General features: G+C 37.4%; 1 protein-coding gene across 2 annotated transcripts in view; it reads left to right on the top strand.

Annotated features, from left to right (window-relative positions):
• The window catches only part of MARCHF1 (membrane associated ring-CH-type finger 1), a 254,830-nt gene that overhangs the window by 192,487 nt on the left and 42,497 nt on the right, over nt 1-19,846 (top strand). Inside the window, exons 4-6 of one of the 2 annotated variants that reach the window (XM_075091062.1) lie at nt 5,344-5,394; nt 18,023-18,102; nt 18,382-19,119. In XM_075091062.1, the coding sequence (XP_074947163.1) occupies nt 5,344-5,394; nt 18,023-18,102; nt 18,382-19,119 (869 nt within the window). The remainder of the gene's footprint in view (nt 1-5,343; nt 5,395-18,022; nt 18,103-18,381; nt 19,120-19,846) is intronic. The other variant, XM_075091061.1, reaches the window with a different exon arrangement.

Genomic DNA, 19,846 nt, shown 5'->3' with positions numbered 1-19,846 from the left:
ATAATAAAAGATGAGTGTCAATTCACTATGAGCTGCTTTCTCAGTATTATTTTAGGGCTAAAATCTGCTTTGGGTTCCTTCCAGGACTCAAATGCCCCACATCAAAGCTGTTTAGAAATTGCCAGTTACTCTCAAAGTTGTTAGGATGCTATCACCAGCCACTGATTTCCCCCTGCCCCTCCTTCCCCTAGAGAAAAGCCTGTCCAAGTCTGAACTGGCCAAGAGGCAGTTTGTACGCTCTGTCAGTAGTAAGATTGTCATCATCATCTTGGTGTAAACAGTCATAAATAAATATGTATATACTTGTATTTGTTTTAATAATTTAGACCTCAACATGAGAAACTGTGAAATAGTTCTTGAATAATGTAACAGTAGCCGCATCATGGGAGACAGCGTTATCCTGGCTCTGCCCATGCCCAGTAGCAGATGACTATACCTATACATATAAATACATTCATAGATAGATAGATGCTATATCCATTTAGATGTTTTATTTATATATATAGATGTGATATAGTGTATATGAATAATATAAACCATACATATTATACTGTGTGTACTTTGAGATTTATTTTTTATTAATAGTTATAATTATTTTTATTTTGTTATTATTTTAATTGAGGGTTTTATTGGCATCACAGTGTATCATATTCCCAGCAGGCTTTTCTTCTGTGAGTTGGCACTTTGAACCCAGCTGTTCTTTGGTATTGAAAACATTCTGGCTTCCACAGTAAAATTATGCATGATGCCCAGTAATTACCCAGTGTGTTTATGATTTAGTTAATTATGGCCATTGGAGTTTTTGTTTATCAGTTAAAGCAAACGTTGCCTGTTTTGTGTTTTTGTCTTTCCATTTTCATGTTAAGGTATTGAAATACTGAGTCCGCACATCAATTTTAATAATGTTAATTCCTGCTCTTTAGATTTCCAGTGGCAGACATTGCTACTTGAGATCATCTCCATATCCCTATGGCCTACAGGCCATAAAGTGAAAGCAGTTTCTTCTCCTATTCAGAATTCCAGAAGTGAAAAGCTGCTGAAAGGAGGCTCCTGTGCCGATGCAGTGAGGGGGTAATAGATGGAAAAGGACTTTAGGCAGGCAAAACCACTTTTGTTTGGCTTGTGTTGTGCTTACATTTAGGAGACATTTATTTTTGTGATATGTTGTGACTTCTAGAAGAAAATCTGTCGTTACAATCATGTGTAGAACTCTTAAGCCTGGGGACTGTGTGCAGCTGTGTGAAGCAGCATGTTGCACCGCTGGGATGCAAAGGTTAGAGTCCACAGAAAAGAAAACAAAGGTGAAATATTGTGTGTAAAGGGGCTTTTTTTGGGCGGTGGGTTGGGTGTACGTGTGTGACAGAAGTTGTTGCTTAAGGTTCTCCTGTAAGTTGAGATACTGTGATTAGTTCTTGATGCTCTTGTGCTCTCTTCAGAGAGGTTAATGCAATCCGTTAGCAAGCTGCCTGGGACAGCCTGAGTGATGCTCAGAGCAAGGGGCAGAGCAAGGGTCAGATAAAGAAAAGAAACCAGGCAAACAGATTATTTTAAAATGCACTTTGCTACCCAGCAAGACTTGAAATCATTAACTGTGTGTATAAAAATTTAGTTTGAGTCAAAAAACAACCAACTAATCTCCCACTTTCCACCTTAGAATGAGAGCCTGAACTATCCTCACCAGTATTTTAGGAATTTGTTATTACTACCCTGTTTATTCTCTTGCTTTAATAAAAGTACTCTTTGTTAGCAATGTAAGTGACATTTGCAAGTTGGGAAAACTGTATCTTTAAGCATCAGAAAGGTTAATGGGCTTAAATATTAGCTGGTTGCTGAAAAAATCAGTTCAAGAACCCAGTCTTGTGCTGAAATGAGGTATTAGGAGGCGGTTTACTGCCACAGAAAGAGAGATTTAGCTATTACTTTATTTTTTATTCTTTTAATTCCTTATTACAACCACAGTTGGTTTCTTGGGATGATATGGCGGAACAGGTGCATATAATATTCCTCCCAAAGCAGTGTCATGAATATGTTATAATCTGAAATTTCATGGCCTTATGTCTCTTTTGTCTTCCTCCCAGAATTTATATTGAAGGTTGAATTGCCTTTCCAATTATGTCCTTGTAAATGATCTTGGTAAAACTGAATTCTTAGGAAATTTACAAACAGACTGATTTTTCTCCCTTTTGCAGTGTAATAGTTACAGAAACTTGTTTCTGTGCTATTAGAGGTTTGAAGAGATGCCTGATGAGTGTTTGCAGAATGTAACACAAGGCAGCAGAGATGAGAGATTGGTGGTACACGATGTCTGGAAATACGGAGAGGCATTCCAGCGTGGGTTTTTTGGACTGCCTAATACAACGTACAGCGTGAAAAGCTTGTACCTATCGTGGCCAGGAGTAGTCTTGGAAGGAAGTGTTTTGCTGTTTCATTGACTGGAGAAAAAGACACTTGGAGAATTTTAGCAAGAGAGATATCTGAATATTTTGTTTTTACCTTGCTCAAGGGCCAGACCTCTGTATGTGTAAATTTAGAAAACTCAGTCAGGGAGATCAAGAGCCCTAGTTATAGATGTTAAGCAATTGCTGCTGAGAAGTGTTAATTCTAAAAGGCAGGTGCTACTTTATTTGAAATAATCTGATTGGAAGGACATGAGAAAACATTTCCCTGATGCACAAAAATACGTATAGATGTTTGAACATATATTTCTTTGGATATAACCCTTCAAATGTAAATTAATATTGAATGTATGGAGAAAAAAATCCATTTTTATTAGTGTTTAGCGAGCTTGTAGGAAAGATGTTCTTCAATAAAGAATTACTCTTCACTTACAGTAAGAAAAGGAAGCAATTATTCTTAACAACGTGAGTACTTTGTAAAGATAAACCATTAAAATAGAAGCACACAGACATTCTTTAAAGACACCTTTCAAAAGAGATTTTTGCCACAATTTTTCTATTCTGTTCTTTCTTTGTATGAACAGTCATGCGAGTTCAATGTGTACTTGAATGGAGAATTCTATCTTTGATTTATGTGCTGTTGTTTAGTGCAACATTTTGTGTTTTATTTATATGCTCTCCAGGATAAGTCACCATGAAATAATTGGAAATTATTATTAAATTTATTTGTCGGTTTATTTTTCCAAAAAGCTGTACAGCCAGCACTCTTTCTCTCAACTTAGACCATTTAGCGTATGATCTAGTACTTTGCAGTTTGAATGCTAGGAGTTTTCAGTTAAGAGGGTCAGGAGCTTGTTGTAACTAAAGTGAAGGAGATACGTGCCATAGTGAAGAATGGATCATGTAAAAAGCCTCGAGAGCTGTTGTCAGGAAACAGATTTTGAAAATGAATCTCGGATGACTGATTATTAAAAGAAAAGAAGTTAGAGTTCCAGAGTTCACTGCACTGTCAGAAAATACAAAATATTTCTTTAGTCCAAGTGATGGAGGATAAAGGTTGCATGCTTTTAGCAGGGATTTTCTCAGCTATGATCCCCATTCATAACTTTTAAACACAAAAGGGGAATTAATTTCATGGTTCCATAACTTCTATTATTTTGAGGTCATAGCAGAGCTTCTCTGAACGTTGGCCCAGCATATCCAAAGTATATTTTCAATGGATATAAATGAAGACATTCAAAACTCTATATATTTAATGTTGTCTAGAAAGTATAAGCAATTATTAATTTATTACCAAAGCTATGCTGGATAATATATCACAGAAGTAATGTTTGAATCATAGAATACTTTAGGTCAGAAGGAATCATCTGGTTCACTTCCCCGTTCAAAGCAGGGCCAACCTCAAGGACAAGATGTAACAGAGTGCATAACTTATACAATTTTAAAAAAATTCTTCCCAAAAAAGGAGAAAGGGACCCACAAACCTGAAGGTGGTTAAGTCCTGAGAATTAGCCAGTATGGTAGAATAAAATGAAGAACGACATATTGTCAGGGAGTTCAGTGATGCTGGTTTTCTGAGGGCAGGAGTACATTGTGCTACTTAATGCTAGTGAAGACAAAGCAAAAAGAGAGATAGCGCGGTATATTAGTAGTTGCGGTGCAAGAGACTGATGGTGCTGAGGGATGGAACAACAACATAAGCTACCTGTGGTCTAGAAGGAAGAGAGGTACAGTAGGTTTATGAAGCAACAAATGGGTTTGGAACTTTCTGTAGAAACTAATAAATTAATACGTAACTGTGTTTTTCATTTGGGCATGCTTACTGGGATTGAGATCAAAGCCACTGTTTTGATATAAAAATGGCAAAGTGTGTTTTCCTAAATGTTTGCTGACAAATTGCCTACGGCTGGGGAACTTTTTGTCATTTTTGCCATTACAGAATTGTTCTGTGCTGCAGATCATTGGGGAAATACTAATTCCTAGCCTGGACCTGTACATTAATGAAGTAGGAAACTTAACCTTTTTTAACCAGCAACTTCTCTGTTTTTCTGAAAAGAAACAAAGGATGAGGAGAGATGGGTCATAGTCAAGCTGAAAGCCTTTTATGGATGTGTATGCATGAAATCATTACTGTATGTGTCTGCCTGTCACATTGATGGATGCATTGCAAATTAAGCTGCAGAGTTGAAAAGTCTACTTTGGGGTTTGTCCCCCTGTTCCCCTCTGTCCCCTGCCCTGAGTAAGTAATTTATCAATCTTGCACAAATGGTGAACCATTGAATTGAACCACTGTTTCGCTTCCTCTTTTGAATTGCCAGAAAGGGAAAAAAAAAAATGGTGCATTGGAAGTGCAGCTTTTCAATGTAGGCTTTATTAATGGGTTTCAACCGATGGTGTTGGTTTGTGTGTGTATATGGGTGAGAGGAGATGGTGGGGCAGGTGTTAAATTGGACTGTATCCATGATTGCTTACTATTTGTTGTTCTCAGAACATGTCTGGCCAGAAAGTCACGTAGTGCTGGTTTAATCTTCCTGAAAGGACAAATTCCACTTTTTGAGCAGAGGTGTGTCCAGTGTAACTAGGTGGATTTTATTACTTGTCATGAAACATTCCTGTTCATACAAAAGTACCAATTTTCACAAGAAGGCGTGATGATACATTAGTCTTTCACTTAAAATGTTGTTCTTAAAATAACTTAATCAACTGTAATTAAGTGCTAGCATTAATTTCTTTCAGGACTTTTTTTCAAGTTTTACTGATGTAATTCACATGAAAATTTCAATTATTTATTTGTTGAGCTGTCTTCCATTGTGCAGTCGGTAGCCAAACTGAAGAGAAATAGAGGAAGAGAAACTCTGTGCACTCACAGTCACCAAAAGGGTACAACTTCTTCTTAGGCAGAATTTGAATGACACAACTTTCTTCATCTTTTAATTTTGTTTTCCAGAATGACAAATCCCCAGGGCGTTCCACAAGTCGATCAAGTAACATTTCAAAGGTATGTGAAATCTATTTCCTTTGTCTAGAATTTAAAGAAAACTAAGTTTATCAAATATACTGTACTTTATTCCACTTAACCATAAATGCGTATTCTGATGTTTTCTCTGTAAACATCAGATTTTAAGTTTTTACTGCCTAACGTTATGGTTTCCATGTAAAATCCATCTTAAAAATATAAATATTCAATTAGTTATTACTGTAATATGTGTAATAATAAGTAAATAACAGTTGCACTTTTTTCACCTGCTTTCCACAACTGCTTAATGTTACATTAACACTTTGTCTTCAGATAGAGTTACTGCTTGATTTTGCTCCCCCTCTCCTACCCAAATACTAACAGCTGTAATGTGTAAAGCTATGAATGTGTCATCATTACCGGATTTATGGTTCGCTGCAGCCAGGGCTTGATATCTAGATGCATTATAGTTTCTAGGAAACAGAAAAAGTAAACTGTAGGGAGAAGCAAAATGTGAGCTGTACTGGAGTTCTTTGTTTTTAACCCTCCCTTTTCTGTATTTTTGGTTCAGATGTGGCTAAAATCTGTGCCAAAAAGCCAGGATATACAGGAGGTAAAAGCTAAAAACTCAGTAATTGTTTGAATCCCAGCCCAAACATCTGCCATGTCTTATGTTTGTATCGAAGATTACATATTCTGCATCCAGTGCAAGCACAGTACCCTGAGGCCCCCTTCCCACAATGTTGTTGTCTGTGGGGTGCACACTGTAAAACCATTTTCTTCTCAAAGCTGTTAAAAAAAATATTGCCGTTTCTTAGCTGAAGAAACTAGGTATATGTTAGGTTCTGCTTTTTTACCTTAAGAAGGAAAAAAAAGAAAATGCAAGTAAAAATGTGTACAGTATATCAAGCCTGTTGTAGGGTATGGCTGAATCTCTTCCTGACTTGTTGCTTATTTTTAAAAAGTATATAATTGCATACTTGAAAGCTTAATCACAGTGACTTGTATGTGTTATTTTCACTGAGAGTTTAAAGTGTGTGTCTGTACTTATAACTGTAGTAAATCTGTGTTGATTTGATATTACTTTTTTCTGGTTTTTTAAGTGAATTGCATGGGTTACACTTTGACGAAGCATAAACGTATTCACTGACGTGAGACACGTGGCAGTGACTAACATTTATTTTGAAGTAATTCCTGCAGAAATCAGTATAGGTGCTTACTAGAGAGGGGTGTTTGCATCTTTTTAAGTAGTATGTTAATAAGCAAAGTTTTCAGGCATGCACTTAATCTGTTTCTGATATATAGCATCATTCATCATAGGATCAGTTTTTCAATGTGAAGCTGCCTGCCAGTGAAGCTTTTCAAATGCTGAAAGACACTTGACTGGAAAGCCAGTTCCCAGTTTATTGTCTGTTTCAAAACGCTTTTTTTGTAAAACAGGAGGGAATGTATGTAGGTATACATAGAAGAGCAAACACCTAACTTTTCAGGTTAATATCGCATGGCACAAAGCAATAGTAACGAATATTGCACTCTAAAACAAGATTGGAAGCTTCCAGGGGATGTAAACTATAATCCAAAGGCAAGAGTTGGGTTCTGTGCCGTATCATATCGTCCACATAAAAAAAATTTCAATTGACAGAAAAATTAGGAAGCCTTTATCTAGAAATATAAATTACAGTAATCAAAACATATTGTTTTGGTCTTGTATCTTTTACTGCTTTCATTTGTCTGTATGAATAAGCTAAAAAGGGTCAAACAAAGTTCCATTTTAATAGTTACTCTGTATTGTGCATGCCACCCTCGGTTGCTCCCTGATATCACTGGATTTTGTAGCACCCTGTTTGTGAAATGGAATGTAGCAAAGATTCTGCAAATACAGTTTCGTATTTCATAATGCTCTTAAGTTGTTTATTCAGAGAGGACACCTGAGGCTTGCAATGTGTGCTTAGGCAGTTTTGCATACTAGGTACACTAACTGTGAATTACATGGTATTACAGTTTAAACTAAGCTGTTGAACATTGAATGTGTCTTACCTAGACATAATGAGAAGGAACGGCTTTGGTTTGTTTGTTATTTACCAGATACTAGCTGGTATACACCTATTCAAACTATAGATTTTAAAAATCAAACATTCCCTAGAGGGGCGGGGGGCGGAAATCAACACTTCAATTTTACCATCCACTTTTGCTGTCCATTGAGAGAGTAGAACGTCAGCAAGTTCAAGAGACTTTTCTTACCTTGCATGTAAGTTTCTGTTAAGAATGTCAGTAATAAACTATTTTAGGCAAATGAAAGGACACAACTTAAAATATTTAGATATGATTTTAGTATGAAATTTGTTAAGTCTATTGTAATGCATGTTACTAAGTAAAAACAGTGGCTGGCCAATATGTTTCTGTATATGTCCTATTCTAAAACTAAGCCAACTGGAATATTTACAAATTATTTTCATGTAACTATAAAATTATGTAGCTCTAACTGTTAAAGTAAAATTTTTTTCCTGATGTGTATAATGGAGTATTTTATCAATACAGCAGGAGTAAGGCAAAATCCTGCACTTTCATTCTATTAACCTGACTCAGCGCTGAATCAATTCCTATTTTATTTGTGGGCAGGAGTATACAAGCAGTGTAGTAGGACTACAGCTCCTGCTTCCCCTTGTCCCCATAAGACCCTGTGCTTTACCCCTCCTGCCCTTGGCACTCCCATGCCATGCCAGCACCATTTTGCTCAGCGGGTAGGATTGAGAGGGAGCATTTGCTCAAACTGATATGCTGATCCATCTCTGTGTTCTTTTCCAGCTCATTACTGTGACCTTAAATATCCCATTTGTGGGGTAACCACTGAGTTAATTGCAGGTTTTTGAAAGTAATCTGGCATCATTCTGTACTCTCAATCTTCTGTACTTTGCCCAAATCTGTCTGCATTTTTCCTGGTACTCCTGACTGACAGTCAGCTGTGGCTGTCTTCAGTGAATAACCACTTGGGACATTCTTTCATTTGCTTCAGCCCTATACATCAATAAAACTGCCCTGGGATTCCAAGAGCAACTGCTTCGGTTGATTTTCCAAGCAGAGACAATTAGGAAAATGTATCAGTGTCTGACTTCTGCTGTGCTTCTGGTAATAACCTAGATTTTTCCTGTAGAATCAATAAATCAATAAACAGGTCTTCTTGCCTTCTGCCCTGCTAGTGCTGTGAGTAACAGATTATATTTGGGACTGATCTGTATTTTGTATTATCTCATAGAGACAAAGTAGAGTCCTGGTTACTAACTATGGCTTTCAAAACCTATCTACTGTAATATATATAAATAAAAACGTAGAAATATTGGAAATGTAACTTATGAACCAGTCTTGCTATTTCTGGGGTTTTTTTAACCCTTAGACTACACTGTCTGCCACTCATTTCCCATGGTGCTGGTAGTAGTAGAGGCAACTTTATTACTCTTTGTAAAAGATAGTCTTGTTCATTATTTTAGAATTACAATTATCTTATCTGGTTGTATTTAAAATCTAAGTAAATTAAAAATTTGACCTTGTTCATTAGCTATTTCCCACTGCTTCATTCTGTGCACTGTAGGCTTTTTCAGTAAACTTTTAATGTAATGTCTTCCTAAATATGTGTATAATTTAAGAGGACCGCTAGTCTGAGAAGGATCTGGTGGATTCGTTTCTTTCTGAGTGGTTAACCAGTGGAACAAATCTTGTGTTTGAATAACAGTCCAGAGAGGCTATGCTTGTATGTATTCCTGAGGCTGCCTGGTTATGCTAAAAGGCTTTCTGGAAGAAATGTTTCTAACACATTGTAATTATCTTTCTGCATGTTAATTATGATTCAAGAGCTCCTTAGAGAAGGATGCTTTCTCAGCACTAAGATTTGAAATTCTCTGATGGGAACTTTGGGCTTTTTTGTCAGTGCAGAGAAACTCAGGCTTGGGGCAAATTGCCTGATTTTACTTTTGGCTCAGTTGCTTCTCAAAAGCCTGTAGCAGGTGTTAGAACACTTCTTATTTACAAGTCTCTGAAGCATCCATCTAAAAACTCCATTGAGTTACATCAGGAAGAAGTGAGGTGATCATTTTGGAATATTCAGTGTGATGATAATATTCACTTGTCTACTTTAGAATATGAAAAACAACAGAGAAAGGAAAGAAGGAAAGAATTGATTTTACTATATGGTCATGCAATTTCTACATTGATTTCTTATATCAGGTCGGGCTCCTCTCAGGAAGATGCGAATGCAAACCAAAAGGCACCAGCACGTCAAAATAGTGCCCACTAAAGTTTTAGATGAAAAATTTTTTGTTGCCAATTTATTGATTGTTGATTTGAGCTACTCAGTTTGTGATTTTGACATATATTTCACAAACTGAGTATCAATTTATGTAATATGTAATATAATGTTTTATAATTTTGAATTATAAATTTCCATTTCATCTCTTCCATTAAAATTGAATGTTCTTTCACACAGGTTTTGATATTCCTTAATTTTTCATCATCTGTCGGTACGAGGTGAATGTATGAAGAGTCCTGTATTACAGATTGGGTGATTTACACAACTTGAAGCAGAACTCACTATTACACACACTGCATTTTTTTTTAATGGGTAAACAAACTGCCATGTCTTTGGTAGTGATACCAACAGAGAATGCATAATATCTTCTGTCTGAACTATTGTAAGCACAAATGATATGTTTTGTGCTGGAAAAAGCATAATGGAACTTAAATGTTCTTTTTAAAGAAGTTCATATCATGGACTTTGATAGCCCAAGAGAGGATTGCAGCATCTCCAAGATAGCTGTTGCATGACTGACTCGGTTGTGTGACCCCTTACATTTTCCTACAGGGGGCTGCACTGCTACAAGTTGATCCACACTTGTTATTCTTGCTATCCTTGGCCAGTTTCACACTAAATGACATTTCTCTTCCAAACTGGTGGTTTGTTTGTTTTTTTTTTTTTCCAAAGAACCATGTAGTTCCATCCTTTCCAACCGTAGCTTCTAGATTGCTGTAATGAGCAGCTGAGAGAAAACTTAGAACTTTCAAAAACAGAAAATAAATTAAGAAAAAAAAACAAATCCTTGCTCTTGTAATGTGTAAAATGTCAGCCTTCAAAAGTGCTGTTAGAGTGAACAATGTAATGTCTACAAAACTGGCATTAAAATATGAGCGTAAATGTTACATTAGTCATCTAAATGATTCTCCTTGCTCATGAACAGAGTCATTAATATTAAAGGTGAAGACTAACCTGGCACTTAACTCTCATTACGATTATGTTACAGTAAAAAACAACACAAAGTAAACAAGTTAGTGAAAAGTATTTTGTTCATAAAAACATAAAGCAGAGAAAGGCAAAAAACTAGAACTAGATACAGTGGCATAATAACTATTGATGTTCTTTTTTTTTTTCCTTTTAGGTGTTTTTGATTTCTTTGCCTAAAGAATATTTAGTGGCTTGTCCATACAATTTATTCTTTATTTACAATATCTTAACAAAACACCTGACCGCAGAATTTACCTAATTATGCCTGAAATGTGAACTTCTGAATAAAATTGCATTCAATACATCTCAGTTCCAGGGGACAACTGGTCGAAAATAATAAATTTTTAATTTATTATTGGATGCACTTGACCTGTTTTAAACTCATGTTCTAATGAGAGGGAATACATACAAAAATACAACTGTATGTATACAGTAATAACACAGTTATACAGATTCTGTTTTATTAAATTGCGGTTCCTGCCAACAGCATATTCTGAGTATATCTGAGTGTGCCACATCCGCACAGCCTAACAAAATTACATATATATTTGAATTGTGTTAAGTACCACAAACTTTGTGTTCATGCAAGCTTACTTTTGTGTAAGACCTATATATAATTTCCACTTCTGTAAAGACATTGTATTATCACTGATTTCAGTCCTGTCCTATGATATGCAAGTAGCTTTGATTTATTTTCAGTAAACACGGTATGCACGTGATGACATATGGCTATTACTTACATTTCAACAAGAATTATGATCTGTAACATACCTTCTCCATATATATACTCCTGGAAATCAGTATTCTTTCTATAGCTCTCTTGCTCTGGCACAGTTAGGTTTCTCTCTTCCTTAGGGCTGGAATAAATAGATATCAAATACACACCAGGGTAGAGTTGTTCAAATATGATGATATCCTCACAGATAGGAATTTATCTAATGTGTGTCCTTCATAGCCCATCAGACCAAATGAAGAATAGGGTGAGTGTGCGCACTCACATACATATGTACTTGTTCGAGAATGGCAGGAATGGCATATGATTGAAAGCTGTTTAGAATATAAAAGTGTTCTGAGGCTTTAAGTCATGCAGATAGAGGGATATGTGGAAACAGATGCCCTCTTTGGAAAAGAAAGTCTAAATGATGTTCTCTGAATACTGCTACTGACTACCTTTTTAGAACCAAAATACTACAAAATCTAGTAACAAAGAAGATGCATGTTTTGTGCTTCTCCTTTCCTACAGGCTAAATTTGCATTTAGCTCCTTCCAGACAGTCGAAAGCTGCTGGTCTCAGGGCTCTACACCTTTTGTGTAAAGACCAGCACATCCGTTGTTTCAATTGCCTACATCTGTGTATTTTTTTTCTAAGAAATGCAAAAAGCTTTTATGAAGACAGTGATAATGACTAGAAAGAGGCATCCTTGAAGTGAATCGTGAATCAAAAATATTGCATTGCTGCAGTACAAAGACTTTTGCGAACTAATCCATCTGATAATTCAAAGCTTAGGTAGCGGTGCTTCTACACCTATAGAAAAAGTGGATTTTTAGTAGAACCTCTACCTTTAACATAATGGTTAACATAGATTGGTAAGACAGGAGAAAAGAAATTTTAAAGTTTATTGAATCTACAAGGCAAAGTTGTGATTGCTTTCGTTTGTTTCATTTTTTGAAACAGTAGGATAGATTTGCCACTTGCAATTTTGATTTTACTTTGATAGAAAATAAAACTGTTTTAGTGATCGAGATTTCAAACCATTTTGTAACAGGATCATACTGACTTTCAAAGGTGCTGAATGGTATTGTTCGGCAGAATCGTAAGGATGTTTCCTCTTCTTCCTTCTGTGTTACTTTTCCCTTTATTCCTTCTCTTCAGAGGCAGGGGGAAGGAGGACAAGGAGGACAGGAGAGAAAGAGGAGGGTTGGGGAAGAAATGTGCAAGGAATAATTTACAAAAAAAAAATCTGAAAGAAAATGTAACAAATTGAGTTACCAATTAATTTAACAGTTGCTGTAAAGCCATCAGTCAGACTATAACTTTGAGTATGAAGCAGGAACTCCATCATAAAGGACCAAAAAAAGAAAAGAAAAAGAAAACACAAATGCACAAAACCAGGAAACCCCCCCCCCCCCCCCTCAAACCCACATACATAGGTTTCAGTTACCATCAGGACACGCTTTGTAAGATACACCTGGCTTGGGTCATTTCCACCGTGTTTTTGATCTTTTTAGACCTGAGGAATTATCCAAATAAAAGTTTATAAAGCCAGATGTTTTCTATAAAAGTTGCATTGCTTACAAAGCAGAAATTTTCAGATGAAAATACACAGACTGGATCTCCTGCTGAGCTTATTGCCATGCAAGCTGCCATGATGTTCTAAGGTATCCGTTCCTTGGTGTGCCATTATTTTAACAGGATAGAGTTTCAGCTCTTTAACTATATTGGCTAGTGGGATCTGGAGGATTCTGTGATGCATCACTGCTATAAAGCATACTTAGTATGAGAATAAAAGCATTAGTCATATTTCCTGTCTGCCCTACCTTCCCTCAATTTTCTGTGACTTTCTACTTAAGTAGTGTTGTAAGCTTAACAGCTTTTGGAAATGCCTGCCTTATTGAAAAACAGAGGCATTAGAGGATTCATTAGCCTTTCTGGTGGTATCTGTGAGGTCATTCCATAGCAGCCGTCCATTACATCTGGTTTGTTATTTTAAAGCTTAACTCCATTCAAATATGAATGCTTGCCACTTGTGGAACATGTTTTTACTCAGCTTTTCTCTTAGGTCAAAGTAATGCCCTTCTCTCTTTTGAAGAAGAGCAAACCTTGACTCATGTTCTAGTTTCAGCATGCAGTGTTAAGCGATAAATGGTCAGTGAGGACTCTCATTTTTTGTTACTATCTGGAAAATTCAGTCAGATCCAGAACAACCAAAGTAAAGGCAATCTTAATTTGAAATTCATATTGTTTTCATCAGTTAAACTTTATTCTGTCCCCCATTTCTGTCTTTGCTGCAGTTGTTTAGCACAGGCACGTCTGTGCGACATTAAAGTCCCCTTGTGTCAGACAAATTATCATCATATCACTTGTCCTGAAAACTTGATATTTACCAGTATTCTGTTTGAAAAGCATACTACCAAATCCTGTTGAACGTTTCAAAAATAATTATAGGTAAGTGCCCTGTCATATCTGTTAATTGAATTGCATGTCCTTGACAAGTGAGTTCATCTAAACTGGCCAAGACAGCAGACGGTGGTGACTGAGAATCTCTCTCTACCAACAATGTTTCTAAAGGGCCAAACCTAATCAGCTGGAGCTGGCATTATCCCTCAGACATCTTCCTTGTGCTGATGGCATAGAGAAATGAGCTGCCTTGCTGATAAATGAATTGTCAGGCAACTTTATTTTGAATTACCATGTTTAATTATGCTGCTGATATAATTTGCTGTGATAAAATTACCACATTGCTTGTTTAGTTTTCCCCTTCCAATGAGCTGTACAATATAGCTGTCTGAAGTAGACATTTGCTCAAGTAATACTATTTTTTAAAAAATTGTTACTCTCCCTGCCAAATGGAAATCCACAGCATCAATCTGATCCCTCTATTCAATAAGTACAGTATCTCAAAATATTCAGTGTGCTAAATGGCCATATAGCAATTATAGCAATAGGATCTGTGTGCCTGAGACTGTTTCCAACATCTGTTGCATATACGTTCCCATAAAAGCTGGACTGGTATGATGTGTGGAGAATATATTCAAATGCTCATGTTTCGTTTTGTCAGATACGCCTTTAAAATAAACTTGATGGAACTTAAAAGATTTTTGTATTTTGTTGCTAAAACCGGCAGTAAAGACGATTAAAGCTTATGCTATGAGCAGAGATGGTGGACTTGCTCAATGCTGTGTCTTGTGGCAGCACAGTACTGCAGACACCCCAAGGCAGCAGGGACTGAACGAACGTGGAACTTGTGCAGGGCAGTGCTCGGCTGAGCTCATCAGCATGCTCTGCCGCTCAGAGGAAGTAAAACGCGGTACTGATACAACTACATCCCTTCTAGGATCTAACTTGGAACTTTCATTTGGCTGTATGCTGTGCTCTGTAAATAAACCAACTGACTAAATGCTGCTTTAGATATCTTCACTGTGAGGCTGGACTTAAGAGAATGTACATTTTTTTTTTTTTTTTTTTTTTAAAATTAGTTTGGGACATATGGCTTGTAGAGGAGATGGCTAAAAGGGAATATTGCTAAAAGAAATGAGGTAAGCCCAAAGGCAGTGCTGGCTGCAGAAAGCAGATGCAGTTTATGCTGTCAGAATATGGGTAGGGTGAAAAAGCAAAGGGATTTGGGGGTAAAGGTTTGGAATAGGTTTCCAGATGAGTTGAAATTTGGAAGTTTTTAAAAACAGCTTGAATAGCTGTGAATTATTATATTCATATGACATGTGGTAGCAGGGACAGACCCGGCATTAACAGGTCTTTCCACTCCTATTGAATTTACAGAGATAAAACTGAAATTATTTGCAAAATAAGGCCCTCCAATACCCGTGAGGTCCATGAGTAAACATCAGATAATGAATATCAGAAATACTAACTTTCTTGGTTTTAGAAATCACCCCATCATTTCATTTTACCATCAAAAGCTATTTTAAAGTAGATAAAAATAAAAAATTGTATTTAAAAGTTGTAGAAGCCTGTTGAATGAAATTTGCTTACAGATAAGAATCTAAATTATCTTGGGCATAACTCAGCATGTTGGAGTTTTCTTGCTTTGTTCCTGTGGACTTAATTGGTACATAGGCTTTTTGCCTGCCCAGATGTCAGGTTTGCTCCAATAGGGATTGCACAAACAAGTAAAAAGTGTTTTGGTTTTTTAAGAATTTGATGTAAATTATTTTAGAAGAAAATAAACCTTCCCCTGAGTTACATATGTGTGACTAAACATAACATCATTATGCCAGTGCAGGGGAACTAGAAGGTAAATTTGACTGAGCGGGGATGAAACAGTCCAGACCTCCTTACAGCTGAGAGTGTAATGTAAGAGTTAAGCAATCAAACCGGTAATTTAATTTTTATCTTAAAATAATTAGATTTCCACCTGTCTCCGGTCCCAAATAATAAGTATAAAAGCTTTTCAAGGAATTTTAGTTGTTGGCTTGATTCCAGCCCTCTCAAGAACTGTCTAGCTGACTTCCTGCTTTAATAGCTGCTGAAGGTTTCTTGAACTTGTGCAGACCTACTGTACAGTTACTGGGCCAGCTTGGCCATTCTCCTTGCATGTGGCAAGGTGACATAAATCTTGCCTTTGTGGCACGGGGACGACCTGACCACGGCTTAACATCAAGCCAAACCTCTATCGGACACAGATCCTGAAAGAAGCATTGGCACAGTCCTGCAGCTGCGAGGGGAAAAAAGAAACAGGAGCTAGTCACAGGGGATGAATTCAGGAGTCCACACTCGACTCTAGGGCTGGATTTCGTCAGCAGTCCTTCATCTGGGGCTTAGTCTGGAGGGACTTTTTTTCACATAGCAGCAGCTGTAGCCCAACAACGTGGCTCTGTCGCTGATGTCTGCATCTTTCCTCATTAAGTGGCTGCGCAAATGGCTTAAGGTACGCCTAATCACTTAAAACTAATCACAGAGGCAGAGGTGGAAAAAGATTACGTGCCCAACCATACATATACCATCTGTTTCTTATGTGCATGTAAGAACAATTCATATTCCTTCACGGTATGTGTAATTGAAATGTTGCTTTAATAGAAAGAAGAAATGTGAAATACAACCAATTTCTCTGACTGATATTTGTCCTTTTTTCCAGCATTAGACTCCATGTAGACACACTAATGTTCCTCTCCTGCCTGGTGGACTTGGGCATTGAAAAACCGTTTGAACACAAGGATTGTGTCCAAATGCTTTATCAATTTAATTTCTCATGTTGGGTTAGTTTTCATACCTCTGAGTCTCATTTCTAGTTTAGTATTAAAGAACTAGTAGTAAAGAATTAGTAATATTTTTGGTGGTGTGATATTAACCCATCAGGAAGTAAAAAGGGTTGCTTGAATTCCAAAGGCTAGAAGATTATTCTTGTGCAAAAGCACCATTCTTAAGTCTCAGCTGGTGTCCCATTAAAAGCAAAAATGCACATAGTGGTGACTGATGTTTCCAAAAGATCTATGCATGAAATATAATGGATATTAAGAACCTTGGATAAAAATTAAGTGTCAGTAGGTACTTGCTGTATTTATTTACTTTTGCTTGTGCTATTAATTTTCAAACTGACACCACAAAAATGTCTGTGAAAGGTGAACTAGAAATAATTTTAATTATGGACTCTACATGTGACTGAATTTGATTTGCTGGTACAAAAGCTTGGGATGACAGCCTTTACATTTTTGTATTATTGGTACTTTGTACTCTTGCTTAATAGTCATTCTTCCTTTGCATTTGGTGTGTGATCTTGTGGAACTCTTAGGCTTGTAGTATTTTGTCTCAATTTGGTAGCAGTGCTTACAATGGGATAGGGTTGCACACTAAAAGCTAATGGTCTTATCAGCTAAAAGAAGCTCACAACCTTAAGAATGGTTTGTATTAAACCCTCTTCTCACAATACTGTACTTCATGAATGATCCTGAAGAATCACAAAGCCTCGGATTTAAATTTGGATTCCAAACAGCTATGCTTCCAGTAGACTGTGAGGCAGATTGAATGGTTTGCTGTTAACACCATCAAAATATGTTTTCAGCGGACGTATTCAGCAAGTCTGCAATTCGTAGCAACAACTGTATGAGCGAAATGTCACATACTAAACATGTTTTATGTCTCTCCAGCTGTTTGAGAATGTGATCAGCTCTGTAGAGATGCAGCCTCCACTTTGGTCTTCTCAGGCTTATCAGCTTAACATTTTTCAGCTCTTCTAGAAGATCTGATTGCCTTGAAACCTTTAAAACATACTTTAATTTACTGTCTGTTCTGTCAGTCCACTCAACATAGGTTAGCTTTGTGCTCATCATCACTCAGTATAATGTAAATGCACTTCACTCCATTTTGAACGCAGTCATCGTGGTTGTTTGGTTGCATGAAATAAAAACAACATCCTTTGCCATCAGATATTAACAGTAGATCAAAACCAAAATGAAAATTCAAATGTTGAAAGCTGCTTCCTCAAACAGTGACAAAAAGTAGTTATGAGCGAATGAGAGCCGAAGTACTTCAGACAAATTTAGTTCCACAAATAGGTTTTGCTTTTGGTCAGGCTTCCTGTATTTTGTGAGCTTGCATGTATTCAACAGTGCGCTATGAACAGCAGCAGCAGTTACTTTAATTTTGTAATCATGTGGCAAAGCAGTAAAATATCTGCAATGTATTTCATGGATAAAGACTCCAAACTGTCTAACTTATTTCAACAGGCAAGCAGTCCTACAACAGGAACAGCTCCCAGGAGTCAGTCACGGTTGTCTGTCTGCCCTTCCACTCAGGACATTTGTAGGTATGTGCAGAGAGAAATATACTCTAATCTTGTTGATGCTTGTTAGTTGTTTTTATTAAATAATATGTAGCTCTTGCTTCTGCTTAACACTATTCATAGTTTACATAGACTTTAGTTTTCTTTTGATGTCTCTTCAATTTGATCCTGGTTTTGCTTTTCAGTCTCATGTTTTTCTATTAAAATTCATGTTCTCATTTTCATCCTTTTTTTTTGTGATTTCTCTCCTTCCACCCACCCTTACCATTTCCATCCCTTTCCTTTGCTTACTGCTTTGTCTAGATCTACCTTGCATGATTTGTCAGAAGATGAGCTTGAACGTGCAACCCCTGTCATGGTGCTGACCCCTTCTAATAGGGAGTCTGGTAAGAAACAAGTAAAACGAAGGTTTAGGCGGAAAAGAGAGACTGGAGACAATGGTGAGCATACAGAAAAGCAAGGAAAGGGGAAAAACTGTAAATTGCATCCTGAGCCTCCGAGATCCAGCTGGAATGCATCTGATTCATCATCATCTTCAGATGAGAGTCAGTGGGCTCAGGCTAGGAGGAGAGCGAGAGAAAAGGCCAGAATGCCCAGGAGGGGGAGAAGGAACCATAGATCATGCAGTAACCAGGATGGGTCCTCAAACACTAATGCTGTTGAACTTGCCGTCTTGGGGACAATGGGGAAAAAGAAGCAAGAGGTGTCTGACCCTGAGAATCCTACTTTAAATCACCGCCGAAGAAGGGTTCCAAGGCTTAAGGAATCAGAGTCTTCAGCGTCATCTCAGGAAACAAGGATTCCCTCAAGAAAATGTGGGAAAAGCAAAGGGAAAAGCTACTGCAGAGGTCGGCAGTCTGTGTCTTCCCTTAGGCACAATACAGATTCGAAGGACTGCTTTGCAGAGGCAGGCTCTGGCAGTGATGCCCTGGCAGTCCCAGATAATGGAGCACCTGCTGGGGCAGAGCCCTGTGTGACTGATGCTGTTCAGAAGCCTCCAGTGTTGTATGATGACTGGTCTGATGATTTAGAAGTATGCAGGTTAGTCCCTAATAAGAAAGATTTAACGTTCTTAAGAGGAATTTTTCACCACAGTGGGCTGAGTGTCCTTCTCTTGACTGCTTTCTGTCACTGTTTCTCAGTAATAAACTACTAGGCAGGCCATAAGAAATAACAAAAAAAACCCCTTTGCTATGCAGAAGTTAGTGTATCTCGATCTGAACACATACTTCTCTTATTTAAAAACAGTAATCCTACAAGGGAACCAAATGTTTTATTTTGCTCCGTTATTCTTCATGAAGACGGACACACTGTGTCCTCTGACAGAGTATTACTGTATTTCAGATCTCCAGCCAGAGGCAGAGAATGAGGCAGAGTGCCAGATAGCTCAATACAATGGGATATGGAGTTTTTCCTCCTTAGGTGATCAGTTCAAGTCCAGCTTTGGTCCCTCTTTGTTATTTTTCATTGGATTATATGAAATAAATTTATGGTATTGATTCGGTGTCCTCTAGAGCTGCCATTATCACAGCAATCTGATGGATGGTGCTTGCAAAACGCCCTCTCCAGTCAGACACGAGTTGTATGGAACTTTGCACAGCTGAACACCTCTACACTGTGAACGTGTAGGGGCTGTCAGGTAGCCTTCACGAGGATTGGAAAGATACAAAGGATGATTGGGCAGAACAAGTGTTAAAGTAAGCTTTGGGAAAGAAAAAGCAACACCAATAGCTCTCTCTGGTTCAGAAGTTCAGGCTTCTGACAGTCT

The sequence above is a fragment of the Phalacrocorax aristotelis genome, chromosome 4 (assembly GCF_949628215.1).
Source record: "Phalacrocorax aristotelis chromosome 4, bGulAri2.1, whole genome shotgun sequence".
NCBI classification, from domain to species: domain Eukaryota; kingdom Metazoa; phylum Chordata; class Aves; order Suliformes; family Phalacrocoracidae; genus Phalacrocorax; species Phalacrocorax aristotelis.
This window is presented reverse-complemented; position numbering and strand designations above follow the sequence as displayed.